The sequence below is a fragment of the Zonotrichia leucophrys genome, chromosome 2 (genome assembly GCF_028769735.1).
Source record: "Zonotrichia leucophrys gambelii isolate GWCS_2022_RI chromosome 2, RI_Zleu_2.0, whole genome shotgun sequence".
NCBI lineage: Eukaryota > Metazoa > Chordata > Aves > Passeriformes > Passerellidae > Zonotrichia > Zonotrichia leucophrys.
In genome coordinates, this window is record NC_088171.1 from 144,214,030 (window position 1) to 144,236,799 (window position 22,770).

General features: G+C 38.2%; 1 protein-coding gene across 2 annotated transcripts in view; it reads right to left on the reverse strand.

Annotated features, from left to right (window-relative positions):
* The window catches only part of ADCY8 (adenylate cyclase 8), a 116,702-nt gene that overhangs the window by 726 nt on the left and 93,206 nt on the right, over positions 1-22,770 (reverse strand). For both annotated transcript variants that reach the window (XM_064706697.1, XM_064706696.1), the window contains 7 exons: positions 21,866-21,955; positions 20,358-20,530; positions 17,455-17,536; positions 12,928-13,086; positions 9,114-9,260; positions 3,556-3,648; positions 1,285-1,399 (listed from right to left, as the gene is read on the reverse strand). In XM_064706697.1, the coding sequence (XP_064562767.1) occupies positions 1,285-1,399; positions 3,556-3,648; positions 9,114-9,260; positions 12,928-13,086; positions 17,455-17,536; positions 20,358-20,530; positions 21,866-21,955 (859 nt within the window). The remainder of the gene's footprint in view (positions 1-1,284; positions 1,400-3,555; positions 3,649-9,113; positions 9,261-12,927; positions 13,087-17,454; positions 17,537-20,357; positions 20,531-21,865; positions 21,956-22,770) is intronic.

Below are 22,770 nucleotides of genomic sequence, written 5' to 3' on the forward strand. Positions count from 1 at the left end.
TAAACAAAGCAAAAAAAAATCTGAAAAAGCTATAAAACTTGAAAAGTGATATCAACAGTTTTATTTTATGGAACACCCTTATGAGTGGAATTAAAATACTTTTGTGTCATCTGTATTCCTCACATTGTTGGCAAAGCTCCTGAAAACGTATCCTCAGACAATAGGAAAGACTTCTGGAACTGCACTTGTTGGGGGTGACCTTGTTAGTGCTATGCAGTCAAGAAATTGCATTCTTATATTCCATGAAGTGAAAATGTTAAAGCATTCTCTGAAGCTATTGAAAGACTGCATTTTTGCATAAAAATACAAGCAATATCTGTTGGTTTTTTTCTAGAATAGTGATTTAAGAATAATTTTAGTAGAGTGCAAGATATCTTTTGGAAAAGGATTTTAGTTTCTTAGGTTTTTTTTGAAGATTTTTTTTAAATGGTGATCAGAATATTATCAAATACTCTTGCATTTGGGCTCTATGAAATCTTTACATGTGATGCACACTTACTAAATGTGAATGCCCGTTCCTTGAGAAATTTTGGGAACTATGAGTTTTGCATTCAAAACTGTTAGGAAGTGCAGATCAGATAGTGATGCTCTGACCCTCTATGTTATGATTTATGAATATTGCTCAGTTTTTCTATGGTAGGGTTATCTATAAAAGACATGTCCCTTCCAGGTGATTTTTTTTGTTTTGGCCAGTGATCAGGTCAATGTGAGAAGTCATCAAATTTACTCCTGCTATTTGCCATATATTCAGGCCTCTTTTTTATGTCCCATCCCACTGCCCATGTAGGATGTTCCATCAAGAACAATTGCTTACCCATCACAGCAATTTAGAGCTGCTGCCACTGATCAAGTCAGAGGTGGAATTCAGTCTTTGTGCAAAACAGAAGTACTACTCCCAGGGGTTGGGAGAAACTACTTTTTTTACTGAAGAATAATATTATGCAGGGAGATTAGAGACTATGTGAGTACCAGTCTTGGGGTTGGATCTAGGTTGTCATGTTCACTTTCTGTGTTATATCTATGGGTTCTTAGTACCAGACTTACTTAAGACTGTAAATTAATTATGTTCCCTGTTCACAGTTCAGTGAAATGCTGAAATCCTGCAATCCCCAAATCAGGGCCTATATTCTGCAAATGGAATATTTCTATTTCTGACTTTGCCTGGGATGAAATCAATTTGAAAACAGAGGATACAGTATTTGGGCTCTTCTAAATTGTCCTCAATGGAGTCACAACCCCGCATACAAAAGCTCATTTTAACTCTGGTGTTTGAGCCATGCTTACCAATCCGGAGTTCAAAGTTGTTGAAGGAATGCTTGTTGATCTCCTGTATGCTTTCATTCAGAGCTATGGAGAAGTCAGCCAGAGCACACAAATGTCCCCATTTGTCTTCACATTGCTGAGGAAAAAGTTATACACCAAAATGTTAATGAAGTTTTTCATTTGCCCAGCTGCTACCCATCTCTACAAGTACCAAGGGTTTACATTTGGAATTTAGCCTCAACATTCTAGATGAAAGAGGTACACTGCTGTTAATGGTAGTGCTTGTCATTAGCTTGTACTTGTATAACTGGATAGAGAACAGCTTAAAGGGCCAGAGAAAGTAACTTTCTGTCAACAATCAGGCAATGATGAGAATTAACAAAGCATGTGAAACATGTCTAAGGCAGAGAAAGAAAGTATAGAGAGGACTGAGTTTGCTCAGTCAAGGGTCAAAATCTAGTGAGAACAAGGGATGACCCACAAAAGCATGAAGTAGAGTAAAAGAAGTGAGGGATGTGTAATTCTCCTTTGCTGACACTGTACCCAGGAAAAGCATCAATTCAAGTGCTCTCAGAGATGTGATGATGACAGGAACAACAGGGCAAGCCAGGCAATCTGGGATTGCTCAAAGGAGAGAGAAAAGGCTCTTCTGTAGCTAATTAATTGCCTTGCTTAGGGCAGGCAAGTCACTCCCTGCTCCTTCCCTTCCATTCCTACAAACCAGTCAATATACAGATGGGGACCAGCAGTAGGCTTTAGTCTTCCCAGAACACCAGCAGAACAGATGGATGTGGGCTTGGCCCAACGATTGTTTGATGTCTTCTCATCTGTTCTGAAGCAAGGCAATTCCTTCTACAAATTCATAGTTCATAATACAAAGGATTGGAAGTCTCTCCCTGGGTGATGCAGTCTAGCCCTTGCAGTTTTCATCATCCTGTGTGTTTAACACTGAACATGAACCTCTCCTTGGCATCACCCTGCTCTGTTCACACCATGCTTGGTCCTTATCCTGAACTGGCTCTGTTCTCAGCATGCCAACCTCCCTCAGCAGCCTGCACCTCTTAGGTGCTGACAAGGTGGCAGACATGTACGTATGACAAGTACATTTAAAACACCCATTAAAATTCCATTAAGCTATTATAGTTCAAGAAAAGAGATGAATTAATCAGTCTTGGAAAGGCAATAAAGCTTTTCTCCCTTTGAATTTTTATCCCCATCCAGAGTTAAAGGAAGTCATTAGGAGCTGTGTAGCTATAACCGAGTATCTCCCTGGTGTTCTATCCTTCTTTGCTCATGTCTACACAGAAGCATTTTGACAATCAAAAATCCCATGCATATCCAGTTTTATGGATTTCTAGCTGTCAGCATCACTTGTTACTCTGTAGGTGGGAGATGCTCAGCTAGTTACACTCCACGAGCTTTTTAATGTATTCTTAACAAACAGTGGAAATTTTCTGGTTTATAAAGCTCATGATAATCTGGCTGCTGCTTTTCAGAAGTTGTGATCAATGTGGGCAAATCTGATTCCCAGCCTGTGACCAACCAGAGGCATTGCACCCCTTTTGTGCAGCTCTTCCTGGGGACTGGCACCAGTTGCCAAAAAAAACCCAGATTTCAGCAACAGATGACTTCTCACTGGATGTATTTTAGAGCCTTATCTAATTTGTTTCCAAGCAAATTCTTGGGTGGAATTATGAATGGATTTCTCTCATCTGACTTATGTGAGGTTTATGGCTGTGACTGTGCATATGTCCCCTGTGACTATTTATCCCCTCATCTTGGTTTGTTTGTTCTCCAGTTGAACCAATGACCTGCTTTCTTTTTGATGTGTAGTTATCATGCTGTCTGTAGGCATGCTGCATCAAAAATAAAGAATAAATGCAGCATGAGTATACTTACCCTTGCATAAGTACACTGTCAGTTAATAGACCCTCTCTCTTCATCAATTATTGGAGGTTGTCAGTCAGATTTCTGTCTGAGTTACTGAGGTGGCTTTAGAGTATGTCTGAAGATATAGAAAGACCTGATCTAGATTCACATTGATGTGACTGAAACTTTTTTCTCCTATAAACCTAAATTTGAGGAAAGGATCCATATGGTTCTTGTTCCAAGCACAAGATGGCATTTCAATTCATCAAGAAGTGCAACTGCTGTCTGCCAGAAGCCCCAAATGTCTATTATATTTCAGCAAAACAAGTTTTATGAACAACACAAAGATAACACTTATATTTTTGAATATGAATGGTCAGAATAATCACAAGCTTTGCTTCTTAAAGAAAATTATCCTCTTACCTGTTTTTCAGGTGACAATCCTGACACGGCCATGTACGTGCTGCCAATTGTTTTAATTTTTTCAATATCTTGAAATCTCTCTTCACCTAGTAACTAATACATATGTAAAAAGAAAAATACTGTTACTTCTGTAATTCCTAACACAAAATACTTCTACAGATCTGAGAATGTATCTTTACACTTTCCAGTCTGTCATGGTGTACAATTTATTCTGAGTCCTGGGGAACACTGGTCTGGGACTCTGGAACATCTACTCACTGAGGGCTGTTTGGTAAATTCCACAATGGATAATATAAGATATGCATACAAGAGAAATGCATCCAAATCCTGCATTTCCTGAGGCATGATCCCTGAATATTAGTGAAGACAAACTCTCTGTCCATGTATATGTGAAGACTTGATGACCTAAAATTATTCCTAAAACTCTACTTGAGGAATGGTTTGCAAAGTGCTGCTACAGCAACAATTATGGTGATGAGACCAATATTCAAGACCAGGCTGGTTAAGGTTCTGAGCAACCTGGCTCAGTAGAAGGTGTCCCTGACCATGGCAGGGAGTTTGGAATGAGATGATCTTCCAACCCAAACCATTCTATACACAGTCAATGGATGGAGGTAGATGCCTCCAAAGAAATCCTGTAAGACACCAAGTCGTCTTATATTCCCTGCTTCCCCCTACTTAGGGTCAGACTGGACACCAGTGTGTCTATTGGATCATTCAATCTATACATTTATGTATTTTCCCCTTCTAACAAAAATTCCAAGAACCAATGGGAAATGGTAAATCCCTGTATGTATTTGGGATTTGCTATATATGAGTGTTAAAAAGAACTTTTCAGATGAGAATCTGGAAGAGAAAAAAAATAGCTGAATGACTAAAGTACTGAATGAAATGGGAGTGAAAATTTGGTCCCTATTCCAAGTCTATATTTATGGTTTAACTTAAGAATTTCCATGAAATAGAAGCCAGACCTTTATATTCCTTGAAAGACCTTAGCAGAGTTCAGGATGTGGATTCTATCAGTGACAACAGAGTATGGGATATGGGCATTAATCACCTCATCACAGGGAACTGTTTGTTGCTGGTGTTAATGCCAAATACCCTGTGAAACTTTGTGATAAACTGTATGGTATCTAATAAATTTAGGGATCAATATGGTTACGAAGTCATGGGAGGAAAAAAAAGCACTTAACCCAGAAAAGGAATTTCAAACTTTCAATTCTAAAGGCTCAAGTTTTAGCATTTAAATGGAAAAAAGCAGTTTTGTGGTCAAGCAAAAATACAACAAAATATTTTTCCCCTTTCTTTTTCTACACTGTACATTCTTTTTTCCATCTTGTGGGTTGGAATTTCCTGTCCACTAAAGGCATTATTTCATTCAAAGGGAGAAACATACCAAAGGCAGAACATGAAATATCCCCAGCCACTGAAGTAACCCCAGCCAGAGCTCTGGGGCCACGGGAGCTTTGCTGTTGGTGTGCAGATATGGCACCATCTGTCTCCCAGGGAGGCTGCACAGCATTCCACGGAGGGAATACAAAGCCATATGCTTAATGGCTGCTATCCAAGCCAGGAAAGTCCAAAGACTTGACCTGCTTCTCATTTTTCTTCAAACTGCCAGAACAGCCCATTGTGTACCTTTCCCTCTCACAAGGGCAGCTCTTCCAACTGCTCTCTTAAAGAAAAATATTGTTTCTTGTGGCTCTGCCTCTGTGAGCAGTCTGAGAGCACCATGTGTTTGAGCTTTAAAACAGTCCATATTTTCATTTCCAGATGGTTGCTGGAAGCAACAGCAAATAGCTCACTAATTTAAAATGTATAATAAATATCTAAAATTACCCTTTTTAGGAAAGAAAAAACATTGGCTGTGATGCAATTTAGAAAAAATTATCCCAAGTTATGTTTTTTTTTTATTCATTATTGTTTCCAAATCTTCTGTTTGCTTCTTTTTTCCCCCTGCTTTATATGATCTATTCAATAGATTCTTTCCTTCTTCAAATAATGGTCTATTTACTAATTACTTTCTTCGTGGTATGACAGGATGATGGATTTTGATATTAGGGAAAGATATTCCAACCCAGTCCTAAATCAGCTGTTATTTGTAAAAACATTTTAAATAGGCTGCTAATTTAACATTGTAGTCCAGGGACACATTTTCAAACACTAGAATGTGGTTTGTATCTAAAAAGAAACTCATGGCTTGGTGCTGCAATTCATGTACAGTCACGGTTGTGTGGAGATCAGACCCTGGGATCACAAAATTCTACAAAAAGAGAATATTGCAGGACATAGCACCCAACTGCAAAGTGATCAAAGAATCTGAAAGCAGTATCCATTGTTCTGGTAAAGCCTCTGCTTGCGTCAACATAATATCTGTTGTGATATACACTATGTAATCACTGCAGGATAAATAAAATGCAAGATAAAAAAATCTGTGAACAAGAAAGCTCTTCTGAAAACACAAAGCCCAACTGTAATATTAACATAAATAAATGACAGATTAAATAGCCTAGAAACAATATTACATTAAATAAATTCCTTCAAGCCTCATAATATCTGCAGAAATGTTATAATATTAATTTTCTGGTCTAACATCTCTAAGAAAGGGCTTTTAGCCCTGTATGTGTCTTATAACTACAGTCATATAAAAAGCAAGTAATTAGAAAAGGTAAGTTTTCAATGTTCATATTTGTTTCTTTTTGCCAGTCCAGAAATTAGCACCTCCTGTTCTGCCTCAGCTGGCAGGAAGACTGGAAAATTTGGAAGTAAAAAAATTTGTGAAGCATGAGGGAAAAAGAAAACTGAGTGAAAACTGTATTTTGACAATAGTCAACCACCTGTTCTGCAAAACTCACTTCTGGACCACATTCTCCCACTCCCTAAGAAAGACCCAGTCACAATCTGACTCGTCTCTGGGTACCTACCCCCTGCAGTGACGGGTTCTGTTCCAATATTCACTATTTATTTAATTATTTTTTTGTAACTGGCTTTGTCTTCCTAACATAGATCTATTATGTGGAAATCAAAGTAAAAGATCCAGACTGTAACCTTGCTGTGTTGCACTAACAAGGAAAACCTTCTAAAAAGAAGAGATGTCCCAGATTTCTTTCTCATGTATCTATCACATTTTCCAAAGCAGATAAATTTGTGTTTCTACCATTGCTTTAATTCATAAGCATCATTTTAGCCCTGTAGACATTTCATCTCTAATATTTTATTTCTGTAAGGAAAAGGGGCAATTGACAGTGTAGAATGTGATCTGAGCTTGGGAACTCAATTCAGTTGTCTAAACACATATGTTCAGGGTGATCTAGAGTACTCTTGCTTTGAATACCTCCAGTGCCCTGCTCCAGAGCATGAGTTTTCTGGCAATGCAGGGTGGGAGCTGACAACGCCCTGTGGGTGCCCTAAATCACCTGGGATGCATCAAAAGTTATCAGGTGCCCATGTCTTACACTCCTTGCTAAGATTTCTACATCAGGGTATCTCTGCAGAGGTGTTCACTTGCAGTTTCCCCATGGATGCCAGAGCTGTTCTGCTCTCAAGCTGCACATCTGCATTTTCCTCCCAGGGCTCTACTGGACAGCAGGCAATTTTGGCAAGGAGCACAGGGAAAAATGAAGGAATCGTGACATTGTAGAGTGTCAGTCAACAGTTATATGGAAACCTTGCTAACCCTGTAACATTGCACTTGGAATGATTTGTGGTTCCTTTTCCGTGGGTAAGGTTACTCCTTTCAGTGGTTCTGTCTGGCATATCACCTTTCAGATTGTTTAGACAGAGTAAACTAATGACACCACCATGCTGCAAGTAGGTTAGCAGTCAGCAGGGGATCCCATAATTTCATTTGCTACCTGTACTAAGAACATATCTATTCTTCAACTAAACATGTCTGGGACATAATGCAGTCTCTAATTAGGTCCTTTATTAATTACAGAGCAGGTGTTAGGGGCCTGAAAGTAATATTGTGTTAGGGTTTTGATTAAAACCTTGTCTTCAGTAATTGCCACAGCAGCAAAGGAATTTTGTTGTGAAGATTACGTGAATGTGCATGACAAAATATCTTAATATGAAGACTATTGCTATGAATTAATTTGAGTGGTAATCTTTTTAATCAGATCTGGAAATAAAAACAAAACTATTAATCAAGAAGCATGCTGACAGCTGTGCTAGATCCTGGAGGTAAGGAGCAGGAATTTATATCCACAGGGAATGCAGTGCAGGAGCTTAGAAGGTGACAGAGTTCTTCTTGTGAGGGAGAGATTTTGTTCTCAGTCAAAATGCACAGGGAAGTGTTCCTGGTGAATTCTTCTATTTCCCACTCATAGTTTTAGTATCTCACCAATTATATGGATAAACTGCATTTCAGTAATCTCTTAGCCTTGCTACAATCTTTATGAGCAACCACTCATTCCCCATGCAAGTGCCCAGGATGGGAGTCACAGACCAATGACACCATATTTCTTCCTTCCCTTTTCTTTCCGGACCATCGCAGTCTGGAGCACAGGTCCAATCTTGTTGCTAGGTAGAGGTGGTTCCAATTCTATTTTTACCACTCAGGGATCTCAGGAGGGCAACACACTCCTGAAAACTGCCTGCAGGATAGAGGTTAAAATTCTCTCTGCTAGGTAATTTTGACAGTATTTTTTCATCCTTCCTGGTTTTGAAATTCTTTTAAAGCTCTTCATTGGCCTATTCTTTGTCTCTTTTCCTAATTGCTCTTGGGCTCATTGCAGGACATGATACAACCTGTTTAAACTTCCTTACAAACTACTTTGCAGAGTATACAAATTTATCCTGACTTCCTCTTTAGTTACCAGGTTTTCTTTGCTTTCACCTAACAATAGCTACATTGGTGATTTGACTTATCTCCTCCTTTTTACCTTGTCCCCTCCTCAGCTCCTTTTCTGAAATTGTCTGCACAGAAAACATAAATACATTATTTTTCCTTTCTGTGTCCTTTCTATTAAAAAAAAAAATCCTTTCACTGCTGAAGTCTTCAGTGAAACAAGCAGCTGAACTTCATTTATCTCTCTACAAAAATCCTAACCAGATAAGTCTTCTCAGTTAATATGTAACAACCACCTTCCATTCTTTACCTAATATTTGCTTCTGAGCTCTCTGCTTCACATTTAACTGGACACTGTTTTACCCTTTAATATCCATTGAATCCATTCAACCAACACCTTTAAAGCAGCACCTTTACCTGTTTGTATTTAGACCAGTATTTTTCAGAACAGTTGCAGGGATGTTTATACTTCTTTCTTCTACAGAACTGAAGTATTTTCTTCTTTCAGATACTCTGGTGCAGATTTGTGCTTTTATGGATATTTATACTTAAGTATTGCTTTCAGTCTCTATCTCTTTAGATCATTCAGAACAAGGTTGGCAGGATGAAGGGCAAAAAAAGCAAACCAGACAATTGTAATATGAGCAAAAAAATCAGAGAACTATTTGAAGCAAAATAATTACCAAATCTGATAATTTAGGATGACATATTTGCCATTTAAAACTCATAGTTTAAACACTATCAGGTTTCCTCTAGTAGCTGGCATTACCTCATCAAAGTCTGCAATGATTTCATTCAGTAAGCGCAGACATTCTACTCCTTGGTTATTCATCTCAGTCTGGGAATAAAAGTCAGCAAATCCAGGTATAGAAGCAAACATCACACCAACAGCATCATAGGACTGAGAGTATAATTCCTGAAAAAATGAGGAAAAATGAAATGTTAACCTAATGGAGAAAATGTAATTGGCAGCAATTAAAATAGCTTTCTTAATCTTTCCATGTATAACTCCTTAACATCTGATGTTGACATGAGTATTTTAAGGGCTAGCCACGTTCAACAGTAGGAGGCTGACAGGTCTTAATGTTTTTATTGCAGATTATATGCAGGGTTTTCCCTTTCTTTGAATGCCTGCTCTTTCTGTTTCTCAGGTCAAGGAGTGACACCAGCAAAAGTGAAACAGAAATTTTGATTTACATGAAGAATGACTTGAATACATGAAGGATTCATTGTCAAGTGCAAATACCAGTTATCACATTTTCTGGTGGATAATTTGTACTTCACACTACTGCAGCTCTTTACAAGTTTGTTTATTCACAAGTTTTCAGAAAAACCTTACTCTGGTAAACTCTGGTTCTCCTAAGGTGGCTGTGGAGCTCTTTGGTTGCCTGGCTCTGGGAGATATTCCTGCTCTTAGGGTTCAAAAGGAGGGAGAAACAGAAGTTAGATTGGTAATAGAGTTACTGGGGAGGACAGAAAGCAGCTTATAAGGGATCAGTCACAGAAGGCTATATGGATAAATTATGCCTTGGAATAAGCTTTCACTTACATTATTCATATAATTCACTCTGGTACTGAATGACAGATTTTTTTATGAAGGGGCTTGTGTCATTGCATATAAGAAAATGTAGACAGTTCTTGTCTGAACTAAAGCTAATTTTTAGGAAAAAAAAACAAATTTCAACTTTAAAGATTCCAGGGATTTCTACCGCAACTCCTGGTATGCCTTTCTTGAAGCTAATATACCACCATCATATGTATTCTCCTTTGATTGTTTTTTTTCCTGGCTTCAAAACTTCTGTAGTTTTAGGTAATGGTGGACACTTCCATTTCTGTTTATGAACATTTCTTTTGTTGTTATGACCTGAAGTACTTTTTTGTCAAATTACTAGCTAGTGGCTTTAAGAAATATTGATGGTTTGGTTTCATGATAAAAAAGATTTACTGCTGATTGCCATACACTTGGCATGACCAATTCAGGCCTTTCTTTATCCTGCTTCTCCCTAGAAAAGCATCCTGAACTTCTGCTCTTTGATGTGCTGCTTAATGCTTCTGCTTGTCCAGGCTCCTTTACAATGTGTCTTAGAGTAAACATGGAGAAATTATTCTCGTTTCCAAAGCCACGGCAAAGCCTTGATTGAGAAAAGGTGATTGATTCCCTTTCTGCCCTTACCCTTTCTTGCACTGAAGATCATCTTCAGGGTCATGGAAGCCATACTCTAAGAAAACTCTTATTCCCTTTTGTGGGTATAGAAATAGGTAATACACACATTAATTCGTGGATGCTTATGAAAGATCTGACACTGTGCTAGGAGAAGCACGAATACACTCAGCCATACTCATGCCTTGGATCATGAAGGTAGAAAACAACTGCCTGAGCCTTCAGTTGTTCCATTTTTCTATTTTTGGTAAGAAGCATAAGGACAGAAATAAAACATCCATAAGAAATCACTACAGTACATATTTGGGAGATCATTTTTTTGAGAGCAGAGAAATTAACTTAATGGCCAGACATGAACTGCAGGATTGATTGCACTGAAATCTGGTAGATTTTCCTGTCTGCCAGCTCATGCATAAATCACCCCCAAGTATAGTTACTCTGGAAATTGCCTTACAAAAAGCAGGGGTGGTGGAATTTAATTCAGTGGCAAATTATTGAAGCATCAGCAGTGATCCATGGGGCATCTGCTTGCTTCTGAAGATTATTATGCATGTGACTGTACGTGAATGAAAGTGTAAGATGGGAAATTTGTTCCCTGAAAATCCATAATGCAGATATGCCAGAACACACTGCTGGCTGGTATCGAGGTCTGCTCCATTTGCAATGAAACATTTGAACCTGGTTGCTTTCACACTCACATTTTCTCATGTGCATAGCAGGGTTTCTGTGGCACATTCATACCCACAGAGTTTAAAATTTCTCAAGAGTGATTTCTAAAGTGCTTTTTCTTGTAGCTTCTCACTGTGTCATCCTTCCCTAGGTGATACTTGAAATCAGAACACAATGACTCCTCATTGAGCAGTCTAATTAGGCTGCCTACATCCATTTCCAAAATGTACAACAGAAAATGGTGGCCTTAATTCCTTTTTGCTGCACCATCAGTAGATATGTCAATTCTGGCAAGGTGAATCTTGCAACATTCCTTCCCATAAAAAAGATAATTCCAACATTGCATGAGAAAATCCAGTTTCATCATACAATACCTTAATATATATGTAATATTATAATATGCATTTACTTTGTTTCAAATGAGAAGTAAATTACTTACTGCTGCTTTCAGAAACAAATTCTGGAATTTCCATTATCCATCTTCAAACTTCATGTTAGGAATATTCAGAGACTCCATTATCATGCTTTTCTTTGTGTACTGCAAACACTTTTTAGGAACATAGCTACAATCTCTGTTGCTGAAATGGGAGCTTTGTTATCTGCCACAAATGGGCAATTCAGGGGCAATATGAAATGGCAAAAATGTTCTGTTGTGTCTGCAGATATGAGAGCCTCAGGTCTCTTGCAGCTTGCTCCTTCCATAGTCACTGTCAGGGCTCTAATAATACTTCTGCAACAATGGATCATAAACTTGCACAGACATTCTGTTAAACTCACCTACCTTTTCTATGAATAGTTGATTTTCACAGACTCAAATACTAGTTTTTCATAGACTCATAGATTGGAACAAACTTCTGAATCTCATTTAGTACAGTTTGCTTTCAAAGCAGGACTAAGATCAAGTCTTTCACAGCCCTTTTGATTTGAGGGCTGAGCCCTGCTCTGCCTTCACAGACTGACAAAACCACAGAATCACAGAATTTCTGGGGCTGGAAGGGACCTCTGAAGGTCATCCAGGCAAACGCCCCTGCCCAGGCAGGGTCACCTAGAGCAGGTTACACAGGAATGCATCCAGGTGGGTTTGGAATGTCTCCAGAAAGGGTGACTGAGACCTCTGTGAGCAGCCTCTTCCAGGGGGCTGCCACCCTCTATGTAAAGCAATTCTTCCTCACGTTGAGGTGGAACATCTTGTGTTTTAATTATTGCCATTGATCTTGTCCTGTTCCTGGGCACCACTGAAAAGAGCCTGGGACCATCCTCTTGGTACCTGCCTTGGAGGCATTCAAATGCAATAATGAGATCCCTTCTCATCTTCTTTCCCAAGTCTCTCCTCATAGGAGAGATGTTCCAGGCCCCTAATAATGTCTTCTTTATAAACACTCATTAGGTACTTGAAGACAACAATAAGATGCTCTTTGAGTCTTTTCTTCTTAAAATTGCATTATCTCAGCTGTCTCAGCCTCTCCTCATTGTTATGTCCCCCAGTCCCATAACCATCTTGGTGAATTATTTCTAGAATTTCTCTATGTGTGGCCCATATGTTTCCCACTGATGAGTTCAGAACCAGGGAACATCACTCCAGGTGTGGTCCTAGAATCTTTACTTCAAAACATGATTTTCAATGTTGATCAGACACCAAAGATTGGCAGTGTTTGTGCAATGAATACTATAGAGAAATAAGTTTCAGTAATTTCCTACCAGACATACTTTTCTTTTACTTATTAGACAAAAATATCAGAAAATTGACACATACTTCATTATCCCGATCCTTCTCCAGGAAGTGACGGGCAACGTGACTGGGTAAAATATTCCTTAGCATGTTCTCATTGTGCTCCCTCAGCTCCTTCATTTCATTGATTTCTTCTTTTGCTTGAACACGCCACAGAAAATCCAGCCTTGCTGTGTATTCAAGCTGTGGTTTCAGAAAGAAAAAGAAGCAAAAATAAAACCTGACAAGATAAGACCAGAGATTATATTGCCATCCTGGCAGGCTGCTCCTGCCATGCAACCACCTTCAGTGCTGCTGGAGATCTCTGAAACAATTTGATATTCTTGCCAGAAAAAGAGATTATTTCTTTGCCTTATGTGCAGTGAGACTCTCAGAGTAACCGTGAGCAAAATAATATTTGGCATATTACTGCTATGGTCAGTGGATGTAAAGTGTCACCAAATTATTTTCCCTTTAAGCATATCTTTATTATTTAGATAACAGAGTCTGACAGGAGATAAGGCGTTGGCAGGTATTGATATGAAATAAATATATTCCCCTTTTCATAAGTGTTTTCAATTTAAATCAGAAAATTAGCAAAAGGCTAACTCTAAACTCTTGGCAAGGATGTCCTTCTCAAGAATGAAAATCTTTCATCAAAACTGTATAACAGCCCAAAGTGAACCCAAAGAGAATGTCTAAATCTGTAGCACAAAAACAATATAGCTGTACTGTTGGGACATGCAGTTATTTGCAACTTTAATATTTTTAAAAATAACAGAAAATATGCTATCTGCCATCCCCTCCAATACTCTGTGCCTGTAGTGTGGGATCAGAGTCTACAATCACAATTTATCCATGCAAAGTCTATACTCACAACTAAAAACTGAAGTGAAATAATTTCCAGTGTGGTGTGTGTGCAGAACAAATTCTGTGCACAGCAGAGCTTATACATGCGTGCATATGTTTGCATTGTTGATATAGATATATATATAAATTCTTATTCATTTAAGCATGAATGGCAGCTGTCTCCTAGCTGAGGCAGGGAACATGTTGAAGCCTCGTGTCACTTGCCTGAGAGGCACACGTGTGTCAGCACATGGACAACCCAATACTGCCAGAGATTCTGTGTGCATCACACTGAAGCAGAGTTTTAAGCAGATTTCAAGGCAGCTGATGCTGTATCTTGCACAAGGGGTGACTTATTAAGCTACAGCACTACTGAAAATGATGGAAATATATATATATATATATATATATATATTGTTGGTAAACTGAGAGAGAACATTTATTTGTGAGGTCTGAGATGCTCCAACCAGAGATAGTAACACCCATCAAAGAAGACCCATCTATTTGCTGGTATTGTGGCAGCAAATAGATGAATTTTACAATTTTGAAAGACATCAGATGGTGCTGGAATAGAGGAATTTTTTGAAATATAATTCATATACCAAACTAAAATAAAGGAGCAGCCTGCAGTGGGTGGGAATGACTAAGAGGGGGCTCAGGCATTGTTTGGTGACTCATCTTGGTCACAGTTTTAGTCAGCAGCAGTCATGAATGGCAAACTCTTCAGGAGAAAAAAATCCAAGCACTTTGCAAGGGACCTTATTTTTTGGCTGTACTCTAGGGAGCTTTCCTTCCTAAAAGCTAAAAGTGACTGTGGCTTGATAGAAACTTCCAAAGCCTGTATGCAACTTGGCAGTGATTTTCTTGCCCTCTGGGTGCTGTAGCCAGCTTTATAAACAAACTTCTTTCTACTGATATGTTGGTCTTCTGTCTTGTGTCCATTAGTCTCCCGAATTAATGGCAACAATAAAAGACTGTCAGAAAAGAGTATTTTAAACATATTTTTCAACCTTTTTCAGTTTTCTTTGCCTTTTATGTTAGAAGACAGAGCCCATACCAGATAACTGACTTTTATCTCTACCAACTAACTGAGAAGAAAAAATTATCTGTAAGTTTTCAAAGAGTTCTAAAGGTATTTCAAAGATTGACTTCAAACAGGAGCTGCTGCTGGATTTTGGGTTCTTTGATGCTTCTAGATATTTAATGCTACTACTTGGCAAAAAAGTGTGGTAGTTTTTCAGAGCTGATTTTTATGCTGCTCTACAGGGAAATGTCACATCTCTAAGCCTAGCTCAGAATAGCAGCAGCTAATCTTTACATTTTAGATAACATCGTTCTGGTTATTTGTGATCACATTTAAACATGAAATATTTTTTCTTTCATCATCAGTGAACTACCAAGATGGCATTATCAGCTCAGAAGAAAAGGAGTGATACATATGAGATTTGAAAATAGAAAATATTAAGAAGATGTTTTGCTAAGTTCTTGCATTTGCTAAAACTAGAAGAATTGTAGGGTTGAGTTTAATTTTTGTGGCTTGATTTTCTGAAGAAATATTCCTAGATTTAGACCCCAAAGTGTCCATGTTTCCCTCCCCTGATATGTACCTTTAATAAACACCTCTAATTTCAATAGCTGGTGAAGAAAAGAGAGATGTATAACACAGAAAGCCTAACATTATGTCCTCAGCATGCTGCTCAACCCAACCACTCCACAGAAAATTGTCAGATACAATTAAATTAAATATAATAAGATGGTATAACACACCTTTTTCTCAAATTTAATTTTAAATTTTGGGTTCTAAATATGGCATTAATTTTAAATCACAATGGATAATAAAAAGTTAATTATTAAAAAATTGATCATCCATAAATATTATCTTACAAAAATAACCTCTTTCAGTAAATTCACCTAGAATAAGACGACTTTTAAGCTATTCTACTTCAGATAACTTTTGCAGCTTGTGGGATGGGAAGACATGCTGGAGGACAGCACATTGGACTTAATGTGCTTCCTATTTCACACTTCAGAAGAGTTTTGGGGTTTTGATTTTTTTATTTTAATGTGGTTTGATGGAACTTTTATATATATTAAATTGACAACTATACATAAATCTTTATGTTCACTCTATAATAAAAAAATAAACAATTCAATTAAATGTTCCTGGACTCTGCCTTTGGATGCTGTTAAATTGATAGACTGGCCTTATGAACGATTTGGGAGAACGTGCAGAACTTAGCACATCTCAGGGACCATTTCCAAGGGCAGTTCTAATGCAGCCATCCTGTTTTATGGAACCAGAAAGGTTAATAAAATGGAAAATATCTTGTGCTCTGCTTACAGGCCTCTGGGCTTGAAAACACTCTTAAACACCCCAGAGCAGGCTTTTGTAGAAGACAGATATTTACACTCAGGATTGGGATCCTGAAGATCATTGTCTGGCTTCAGCCTAGCCAAGCTTGACATTTTTATCTTGACATATGTGAATAATCATTGGGAATACTATAAGGTTTATCCCAAATTTGAGTTGTTCAGTTCTTATTTGTTCCATATTATTCCTAAGTGAACTTTATGTCATGATAAAGACATGTCACAGTTCCTTGATTTCCATCAAATTTAAATGTAAAATGCATTTCATGCCTTGCTTCCCCTACTCACTCATTCCTCATTCCCCCAGAAAGAAGATAAACAGTAGGAAAATTAATAGAATATTAAGGTGTTGGCTTCCTTTTGCTCTCATGTGGAAGGAATGGAGGCTCTGACTTGTGGGACAGCTTAGAAAGTTATTGCAATAAAGTGCCTAATATTGTCTTATTCATCACAACATCATTCCTGTCTTACTACCTCATTCCAGAAGGATTGAGAAATGCTGGAGTTTATCAGCTTATTGGTCTTGTGGAGAAAATCTTTAGGCAAGTCAACAATGTCTAAAGGCAACTGTGCTTGGAGCTTTCTTTGGAGCGGTGTGCCCCTTGCTTTTTATGATTAGAAACTGCCTCAACTCAGTGTGTTTGACATCCAGAGCTTGGGAGCAGAAACCCTGTGGAGAAAACACCCTACTTATGCTGGTTTTTATTCAATGTGTTTGTTATTTTAAATCTAAATTTGCCACAGTTCTCTCTCCCTGTGCATTGTGTAGGTATTCCTGAAATACCCAGTTTCTCAATTCCTCCTTGAGGATGTCAGTCCTAAAGCTCTGAGGCCCCTAAATCCTGTTTAAGGTCTAGGTCCATGTGAAAGGATTCTTGTAAGTAGTCCCTGACACAGATGAGTAAGTACTGCTGCTTAACCCAAATTTTCCTCATTTCCTTGAGTCTTTTGCTTTTTATCTATAAACAGAATAAGCTATTTCACAGAAGTTTCATTATTTATTGGTTTTTATTTCCTTACTATATTTTGGGTTTATGCCTGCTCAGGTGCACTGAAACTGTCAGGTGCCTCCAGAACTGCACATGTGTCTAAAATAATCCTGTTTGTTCCTTCAAATAGAAAATGATATGTAATTTGAGTATTGCTGAATAGAATATTGTTCATGTTCTTTAAGAATGCTAGACAGTGTCAGATATGGGCTTTCTTTAATCAGATTCTGTATATGGTTTATTAAATTGCAAAAGGTCATATGCTCAAGAGGATTAAAAGGCAGGTGGTATTTTAAAGTAATTGTTGTCACATCTTGTAATTGCAAGGCACAAAGGGAAAGGTTGAAGAAAATGTTTGCATTACCTGTTGACCATGATAAAATACAGCTAAAAGGAACATTGCCATCAGTAGTAAAGATGCCTCCTTTGTACCCAGGAAGTCTGTGCTGGAAAAAAACAAACAAACAGCAAAGTAAAATACAGTTATTTAATTGTCAGTGTTTTAATTGTTCAGAAGTTTCATTTCATAAGTGGTAATTTTTGTTGTTCATTAAAAAGAAATCCACCGTATTTGAAAATTTAATTTAGCAGTAATTAGTTCAAGAGAACAGGAGTGTAATTGGAGAGCTCCTTGTTTGGAGACACATCTTAAGTAACTAAATTGTAGCCGACAGGAGGTGCACAGGAGGTGATGAGCTTTCACTTTCAAATGTGACATGCAAGCTGTGTGTCAGTCATTCCCTTCCTGGGACAGCCCCTGTGGGGTGCAGGGGGTGGCATCGGGGGGAAAGGCAGAGGGGGAGCTGACAAAGGGAAACTTCCAGGCTGTGGAAGCAAAAGCCCAGTGAATAAAGCTAGAAATAAAGGATGAGCTCCAAGGCAGGAGCTGAAATTAAACATATTGTGAGAATGGTTTGGAGATGACAGGGATATAGCATGGATTAAAAGAGAACCAAAAAAATGGCAAACAGTAGCTAGGACTGGTTCTACTGAGCTACAAAGAGGAGACCAGAGAAGCCTCTGACAAGGGAGGTAAAGGAAACCCTTGCAGACCACAGGGAAGCAGAGAAGATGAGCCATGCAGGTACTGGCTCTACGAAATCTGCTGTATGAAATCACTGAGGCGCTGTGTATGGAGCACAACCAAGTTTGAAATAAAATGAAAGGGGTTAAAAGCAGTAACAGGAGGTTTCAAACATTGAGAGAAATTACAGTTATGTGGAAAGATGAAAAAAAGCTGAAGAAAGTATCTCTGTAGGCCTGGGTTTTTTTTGTTTTTTTTTTTTAAGCATGTTTCCCAGGGAACAGACAAAAGAGGTTGGGGAAATGGTAGAGCCAAACTTACAGAAAAGCAAATGGGAGAAAAAAGAAATTTGGAGTTGAATTGAACAGAGATACTTTTCAATTATTCTGTTGAAGGGAGATGAGAAAAGAAAGTTGTTATGTGGTGAGAAAACCTTGACATTTTGAGAAAAATAATAAATGAGTAAATGAGGACCAGAAATTGAATGAAATTTTGGGACAATTTTTAGTCTGCCTTGAGATCTAAGAACAAAGCAAAGTCCAGATACTGGATCTGTTTTCCATAGTAATTTTTAAAGAAGTGTGGGATGCTATTTGTCAGAGGACTCATATGACAGAGAAATTAGAGAAAAAAAGAGGAGAAACTGAGACAAAATCAAAAGGAAACTTTCTAGTGAGAGAGGTAACTGAGCTGCCTTTGTGGTTCTAATGAATTTACTGTGCTGGAAATGTGCTGCTGTGGGATGAGTCATCAACACAGAGCAAGAGCAGGCAGGAAGTATCCTTGTCATCAGCAGATATGCTGAAATTCAAATATTGCCTATTTTGAAGTTGCCCAAAATGGAACCTCCAAATGAACACATCCCAAAAGGACCCCTTGTACATTGGCTAAAGGCAAGAGCCTTAAAGGTCTTGATTATAAACCCACTTTTTATTGCATATTGTGGTGCTGTAGCTGTACCCACCACAGCTGGGTGAGTTTTGTAAGGAGCTGCCAATCCTTTTATTCAAATGATTTATATAGTTGAAAAACCAAATAATTTTCAGAGCACACAGTCTTGAACTTCATTCTCACTAATAGCAGAGCTTAAGTTCCTATCCTTGTTGTGAGAGTGGAGCATCTCAACAGATTTCCCCATGTCTTGGGCCGTTGGCTACTCCGGGAATACTCTTGCCTCTTTCTCACTCTTCTGTGATAACAGTCTCTAGAGAGTTTTATTGACAGGGAATAGAGGCTACTCTGAATTCTTCAATATTTTTACACAAATGAGATTCTTTGCCATTCCTAGTTAGTTACAATTATCATGATTTCTACTTCTAGTTACTTAGCCAAAGTATTGCTTACTGCCATTTTTCAGGTTTGCTGGGGTCTGTTCTGGATACATGATAAGTCTGTACCATGATAACTAGCATTAGAAAAAGGAATTTCAGCCCAAATCTCTGGTTCCCTGTTACTGTAGGAAGCAAGTAAGGAGAGCTGTTCATGCAGTGCCTTGCTATGTGTAGGGATGTGGCTGTTGGGAGAATTAATTGTACTGGAAATCCCTGCTTTTCTTTCACACTGCATCTTCATCTGCACTTACAACCACAAGGAACAGCAATACTACCCTGGTCAACTATCAAATTCCAAAGAAGTGTTTTTCTGAATGATTTAAATTACTGCTGTTCTAGATTCAGTTATTGCAACACTAATTGCATCTCTGACTCTGCAAATCATTGTGGTTCTTCTGCAGTTCCTCTTCCTGGGAAAGAAACCTGGGAGGAGGAGGAGGAGGAGAAGAATGTCCTTCAAGCACTCTCCTACAAAACAGGACCATGCCTGTGTTCCTTATATCATTCCCAAGTGCATATTATTTGTTTGGATTTTATTCTAAAAAATCAATCATTCAATCCTGTTTTCTTAAACTGAGGGGAATTTTTCAACTGATATCTCTGGGGCTTTCAAGAATAGAAATGACCAAGGTATGTGCATTGCAATGCATATTTTTAGTCTGCATTGATGGACTAGAGAAGACATAAAAGACAGATCCTGATCAATATTTAAATGCCCTCATGAAATGAACATTTTAATAAAAAGGCTTGAGAAAAAAAAACAGGTTATGAATCATTTTGAATTAGTCATTGCCTGTTGCAACCATCACTCCACATTTAACTATGGTGCTATCCAATACTCTCATACTCTGGCAAGACTTGAACCATCACCTTGAGAAAAAGCAGCTTCTGAAGGGGGCTGTGAACACTTACTCTCCATTGTGGTGAAAGTTGTCATATTGCAGAAAAAGGGAAGCATAAATGGTCTCAGTCAGCAGAGAGTAGATGGCAATCATGATGAGAAGCACTGCCAGCTTCAGGACAGAGTTGAGACGAAGAAAGACTGCACAAGTCACCATTGCCAGCACACCAGTGAAGACAAAATACTGCACAGAAAACAGCACTGGTTAATCCTGGTGATCACAGATAAGCATCTATGTAAACAATCAAGTAACCAGAAGTATGGGAAGATTATTTTGGATTTCAGTGCTCGGCCAAGTCCTTTTAGGGCCCAGGCACTTTGAAAATAAATGTTTTGTTAAAATAGAAGTGAAATTATAAATTCTATATTTTTCATGGTATCTCCATGTCAGCAAAGATCATTTATTTTTCTGTGTCTTTATAGCATTTTCATTGCATTATAAGTGAAACAGCATCCTCTATAATTAAAAGAGGAAAGGGAGAGATGCTGCATGCAGTAGTTTGCTACTGAAAAGTCTACTGGATGAAAACAATTTATATTCCTTTGGAGTCTAAATTTCCACAAGACCCACAAAATACTCAGGATGGGTGAATCATGTTTCTACTTTAATTCTTCCCATGCTGCTGGAGAGAGGATAAAGCTACAGATTTGGACTTTTTTTCCCTTTTAAAAAAAAAAAAAAAATTAATATTGTAGATCTAGCTTGGTTACATTACTATCTTAAAATGTGATGCCTGGAAGTTTTATTCATATCTTATTTTCTAATCTTTTCATTGTCTCATTTTTCTCAATGATTAGTCATCTGCCAAATGCAATCCATGCAGCTGATACTGGATAGAGAGAGACAATCATGGCCATGAGCTGTTCAGACTTTAAATAGCAACATCAACACCCACAGTCCAAATGTAGTTTAAATTAACTCCAATCACACAGCTTTAGGAGCGATTGTATTCATTTTTCTGGGTACAGCTTTTCTCTAGTACAGTTTCTCTGTAGGAAAGTCTGCATTCCTGCTGTTCAGAGCTTACTGCTGGCAGTATCATGACACTGCCATATGATTTCTAAGCAACATACTTCTCTTATGCACACATGACCAACACTATGATTTTGTTGCCTGCTTGCTCATCTTAGAGATGGTTTCTTTAATTTTTTTTCTTCAAAACCAATCCTAAAGTAACCATAGCAGTTTAACTACTCTCTTTGTCATGTAAGAAGTTTTGCTCTCCATTACATTCATATGAATTAGGTAATGTGTTTTATTGCACTAGGTTCATTAAATCATTGCTGGGTGTGTTCGCAGGATAAAGGTTCTGTATAATGTTCAAAGGTTAAATTTTATTTGTAATGCCCCATTAGATCTTAAGGTTAATTCCTTCTGTAACCAGCCTCTGCTTTTTCTATCAACATATGGAAATGTTCCTTGCTTCACAGTGTTGAGCCCCTGACTCCACCACAAGGTAGTGGTTGCCATATGACCTTTTTGGATTCATCTCAGATTGAAAAGTACCCTCAGAAATACCTCAGGACAGGAACAGATGTCTGTAAAAGAGGCAGAGGAGTTGAAGGTTTGGTTCTTCAGGGCTATTGGTTTGTCAAAATCACACCACAGCTGTGAAGAAATAAAACAAAGTCAGGGCTATATTGTGCACTGGTGACTAATTGCTTGTCTGGGTCTAGGGCTGGGACTGGGTGACCTGCTGTTCTCCATGCCAGATCCCACCTGGCACCAAGGGCTGGATAAATGGGCAGTAAAAAACATGCTGTGGAGATGAAATGGAAAAGGGGGAGATATCTGTGCTGCAGATATTCAGCATCTGATCAGCCTCCCTATGCTCTTTTACAGAGTGGAAAGATGAGCTCCTCTGGGACTTCCAGAGGATTTACGTTGGACTCTTCAGAATGACCTCTCAAAGTGCTTAGACTTTGCTACAAACTAAAGAGAAAATTATTAAATTGGGAGCACAAAATCAGATTGAATGTGTGCCCCTTCTGCAAGCTGTTTTCATCTGCTATGGATAGTGTTATCCTTTTGGAAACAGGACACCCGACCTTCATTTTCATGGTATCACAGAGACCTAGCTGTACCAAAACATGATGTGGTCCTAGAACAGCAATTGTGATGCTTAGAATGGAAGGGAATAAAAATTCACTCATGAAACTATGGTTATGTATTATGGAAAATGTAATATCGCTTTTTGTTATTATGACCTGTGTTGATTTTAATGGTATTTCCAACCAAGAGCATTAGATACAAAGAAAAGAGCATTGTAGAGTTGTAATACATTATAGTCTTAAAATAAAGGAAAAAATCATTAATTGCTTCATGTTTTGACACTTAAAGCAGATGGAGTCTCCTGTCATATATATTTATTTACTCTGGATGATTAAAATGGGTCATGTTATCAACCTGGTGTGTACAAGCTA